Source organism: Atta cephalotes (genome assembly GCF_000143395.1).
Source record: "Atta cephalotes unplaced genomic scaffold scaffold00025, whole genome shotgun sequence".
NCBI lineage: Eukaryota > Metazoa > Arthropoda > Insecta > Hymenoptera > Formicidae > Atta > Atta cephalotes.
In genome coordinates, this window is record NW_012130089.1 from 1742184 (window position 1) to 1746970 (window position 4787).

The following is a 4787-nucleotide window of genomic DNA, read 5'->3' on the forward strand; positions in this document are numbered from 1 at the left end:
TTTAAACATTATATATTGAAATTAAATAAAAGAATTTATTTGATTTAAAAAAATTATGATCAAAAAAATTTTTTCTTTAACCGTATAACAAAGAAATATTTCTTTGTCTGTGTTTTTGCCTCTTTTTGTTGTTCTTTGAAATGGTCGCGTTCAGCACTCAACTGTTGCGAAGCAAATCCGTGAGCGCTCCCTGCTATTGGTGTATTCTTTTAAATTATCCAATAGCAGCGAGCATTATGAGGTCTACTGAACGCGACTATTATTTATATACGCCTCAGTTTAATCACGACTTTCACATATGCTTGAGCGTTCGATCCGTTACGTGAATAACAGATTTATCTAGGCATTTATCATGTAAGTAAAAAATTTCGTTATCTCTCTCATCAAGATTGTAGATTATTTTTAATTTATTTATTTAATTTATTAGGATAACTGTTTCTATTAATGTGCCAATTTGCTTATTACTGACTTAATTATTTAATATTGTAGCTTTAATTTTGCTTGTAATATCGGTTTTTCAACTACTTCTATTTCTTTAAAAAATTCTCTAAAAAATGTTAATACTTTATAATGTTTTTGACAAAAATAAAAAAAAACATGTTTTTATCCCTATTAGTGAGTCATCTAAGCGGCGATGGCCCTATTAATGTGCCCGCAATTTGTGTGCCTATCCATATTTGACTCATTTTAACATAGTTATTATATAAAATAGGTAATAAATTTAAGCTAATTGTTTAAATTAATATATTATATAAATCATTATTTCAATTATATTTATTTCAATGTACATTCATAATACAACGTTTTCAGCTTCAATATAGGGCATATTAATAGGAACAAGTTTAAAATCTCACGGTGTGTATTACTGGATTCACATAAATTCCTCATATCTTTCGAAAAATATTTAAAATACTTTGATACTCAAAAAATAAAATATTATCTTCGGTATGCATTAATAATTTTAAACTTAACAAAACAACATATTTTTTTCTTATTTATTCGTGCTAGTTTTCTTTATGACTTATCAAAATAGCACACTATTAAGGACAAGCACAGTAATTGTGCACAATTATTCTATATACCTATTCCCTCAGTTAATTTGGAAATTCACTTAGCAATGCGCTTAGACAATACGCTGTTAAAAATTTATAAAATTATAAAATTTAATGTACTTTTAAGCTTCCGTTACACAAGCTTCCGTTACATGAATTTAATTTCATGACTTTAAATTTATTGTGTTTGCAACTGAAAAGTATATTTGTGTACATGACATTGTGTATATGACATTTTAAGTACATAACTTTCCATAAAATTTTATATTGATTTGCAAGAAATTTAAAAATGTATACGTTCATTATATTTAAGATTTATTGTAATTTAGTTTTCAGTTAAATCATTTATTACTTTTCAATTACCTCATGACTACAAGTTTCCGTTACACATTACTTAAATTCAAAACACAGATTATTTTCTCTTAATGTTGCGTTTTATATGACGATTATATTCAGTATTGAGATTTTTCTTTAATTCTTTTGATATATTGAGAAGGATCAGAAATCTATAATTTGTTGTATTATATTAATAAATAAAATTTATTTACACGCTTTTATCTTGACTCTCAATGGCACTATTATTTACTGATATATTCCGAATTATCAGTTAATAAAAATAATAGCAAATCTTTTTTGTGAAGCGAGTTATGAAAGACGATTTTGTTTATATAACTTTATATATTACTTTATAACTATAGGTACAGATCACAGATCTGAAAATAATTTTGTTGAATCATCAAAATTAATACGTAGAATTCTCAAGTTAGTATGTCAAAACTTTTGCAACACTGCTTATCATGTTTGAGATTCCTATGAAATTATTTTGATAATTCAACAAAATTACTTTCACATCTACATTCAGCTAAACTTTTTTTCTTCTGCAAACTCGTTTGTTCTATTTAATACGATTATCGTTCAGCTGCAGATATTCTAATGATAATTATTGTTATATTCGCAGAATGTCGACGTTCGATATATCAGTCGGTCCAACATGCCCGATATCAGGACCAAGTCTTGCCCAAGGTTGTCCGGGATCACAATATTTGATATTTATGACGATATTGAATATACTTATACAATCCCAGGAAAAAGTGTCTCAAACGTGCGAGCGTGTAAAACCAAAAATTCCGCCTGACTACCAATACGATTTCATCGTCATCGGCGGTGAGTAAACAGATAATTAATTTGCTGATTAACTTCAAAGCGTGCACGTTATTAAAGAGAATTAATAAATGAAATTTTTTTCTATATTCATTCATCATACATTGTCGCGAAATTTTTGCGCACAAATTACTTATTATATAAAATTACTTGCTATATAAAAACGATACCGTCAAATAAAAAAACATTTATCATTTTTTAAATCTTTTAAACATAAAATTTTTAAATATAAAATTTGAATTTGTGCCAATTTTTAGTATTTTTATTTTTACAATTTTTTATTCTTAGTATTTACGATCGAATATAAAAACGGACTTGTGAAAGAATCGAAAAAATCATTTTTTATTTTTTTAAACTTTTTGAAATATTTTACAAAATATAAATACAAAATATAAATATAAATATGTGCCAATTCTTAATATTATTATTTTTAAAATTATTCTTAGTAATCACGATTGAATTACTGTAAAAATGGCGCTGTGTGACAAATCGAACAAAAATTTTTATTTTTTTTAAAAGATTTAAAAATATTTTCAAAAATAAAATATAAATTTGTGTCTTAATACTATTACTTTTTAGAATTATTGTCAATAGAAACAATATTCTCAACAAGAATAAACTGCAATTTTAATATCGTAAAACTTGAAAAACGAGATCTTAGTCTTTAATCATGTAGTCTTTCAGAATGCTGATATATGTCGATATCGAGTTCATTTATCATGCAGTCAACTATCGTGCGATTCTCTAATTGCTTGCATCAGTATGCGTTTTTCTGATGAAGCTATCGCTTAGAAACTGTTATTCCACAAAACGATAGCTTAGAAACTATTATCCGTTTAATTAAGAATAAAAGTGTAATGACTATTTGCTACGTTGAAAGGAAAAGTAAAGTAACGAGTCGAGGAAAGTAAATGCCGGTGACTTTCAAATGAATAAGTGAAATTGATCAACATAATTGGAATGTACCCTTGTGTGCTTCTTACGTACGCGTGTGATCGTCTAATCGGATTGAGTGTATTGAGTCGAGCGCATGATAACAATCTAGTCGGCCTTATTAGAGTAATGAGCCAATAATTTGTGAAAATGTGCGAACAACAAATCATTTCACCGATCAGTATTGATCGTTATTTAAACGCAATTTCGCGAAAGGTTACAGATTTCGATAACAAGACCAAAACAGTTCGGTCCACAACACAGCGGAAACTAGATGATGACACGGTTTGTAAATACCGTTCATTACATGTGAAAGTCAGCGAACCGCAGATTGAAAATAATAAACTAATGTACAACCTTCAAAGAGACAGATGACGGTTACACGCGTCATATCGAAACGCCACTCATAACCTATTTACTTTTTTCTTTCTTTTTTCTAGACAATGGAAATCTAAACACAGGAAATAAAACAAAACGTATAATCTATAAATGATGGAGTGTTAATAACTCAAGCAAATGTATATATACACGGTGACTATTCGCAGTACTCACGTATTACAATTGCTCTATATATCTAGCAAATAGAACTTTGATAATATTACACAATAATACAATATAAACGGATATAATTGCACGCTATCACGCGATGGTCCAGTCGGTACATGATATTTGCACCAATATAACATAATTGTATTAATAAAATATTTGCCGGGGATACATAATTCATCGAGAGAATGAAAAACAACTGATGTTTCGCTCGTAAATTTAGCGACGTTGGCACACATTAGAGGAATAATTCCTAGTGCATTCACATACACAGAGTGTTTATAAACATGAGACCAAACTTATACTGTGTTAATAAAGTCCAGTAATTGAAAAAAATTCATATATATGTTCAAATGTTTTATTCACTTTTAAAAATTCGCGAATAGACTTGTTTCTATTAACTCGTTAAACAGAAATTTGCTGAGTCAGAAACAAGTTTAACTGTCAGTTATTGCTTATATATTTGATTTAAGGTATCTACATATGTTTTATAAATAATTACAACAGTTTTTTGAAGTTTCTTTCTTCTACAAAAACGCAAACTTTCATTCGTCAAATTATGGTAAAATATATATTCTTAAAGTTGATCCCTCTTTTTATCAGTTTGTCATAAACCATTACTAATAAGAATACTTCTCTGCTTATAAATTTTTGAATCTTATAACTCTTTAATAAATTATTTTTGCGTGGAAAGAACGACAAAAAAATTTGATTCGAAACAGATCTGAAAATAATTCGTTAAAATATAAAAATAATATGTAGAATGCTCCAACTGGTTGCCAGAATGTCACAACTTCTTGGACATCATATTTGAACTTTCTAGATAACTTTTCTGATGGTTCGATAAAATTATTTTCAGACCTAAATTTTTAGATACATCAATAAAGTCGTTCTTTCCATGTGGATAAAAATTTATATTAATCTTTCCTTTATCTACTTGATTTCATTAACACACTCTGTGTAAATTCAATGTATAAATTTGTATCTTATGAACATCCCTATATATATATATATATATATATATTGGGTTGTCGTAGTACGTAGTAGTAGTAGTAAGTATATATATATATATATATATATATATATATATATATA

At 27.5% G+C, this 4787-nt stretch overlaps 1 protein-coding gene across 1 annotated transcript in view; it reads left to right on the top strand.

Moving 5' to 3' along the window:
* The first annotated feature begins 2011 nt into the window (after positions 1 to 2011).
* The window catches only part of LOC105620277 (glucose dehydrogenase [FAD, quinone]-like), a 20249-nt gene continuing 17473 nt past the window's right edge, over positions 2012 to 4787 (top strand). Inside the window, exon 1 of the mRNA XM_012201780.1 lies at positions 2012 to 2216. Within this exon, the coding sequence (XP_012057170.1) occupies positions 2012 to 2216 (205 nt within the window). The remainder of the gene's footprint in view (positions 2217 to 4787) is intronic.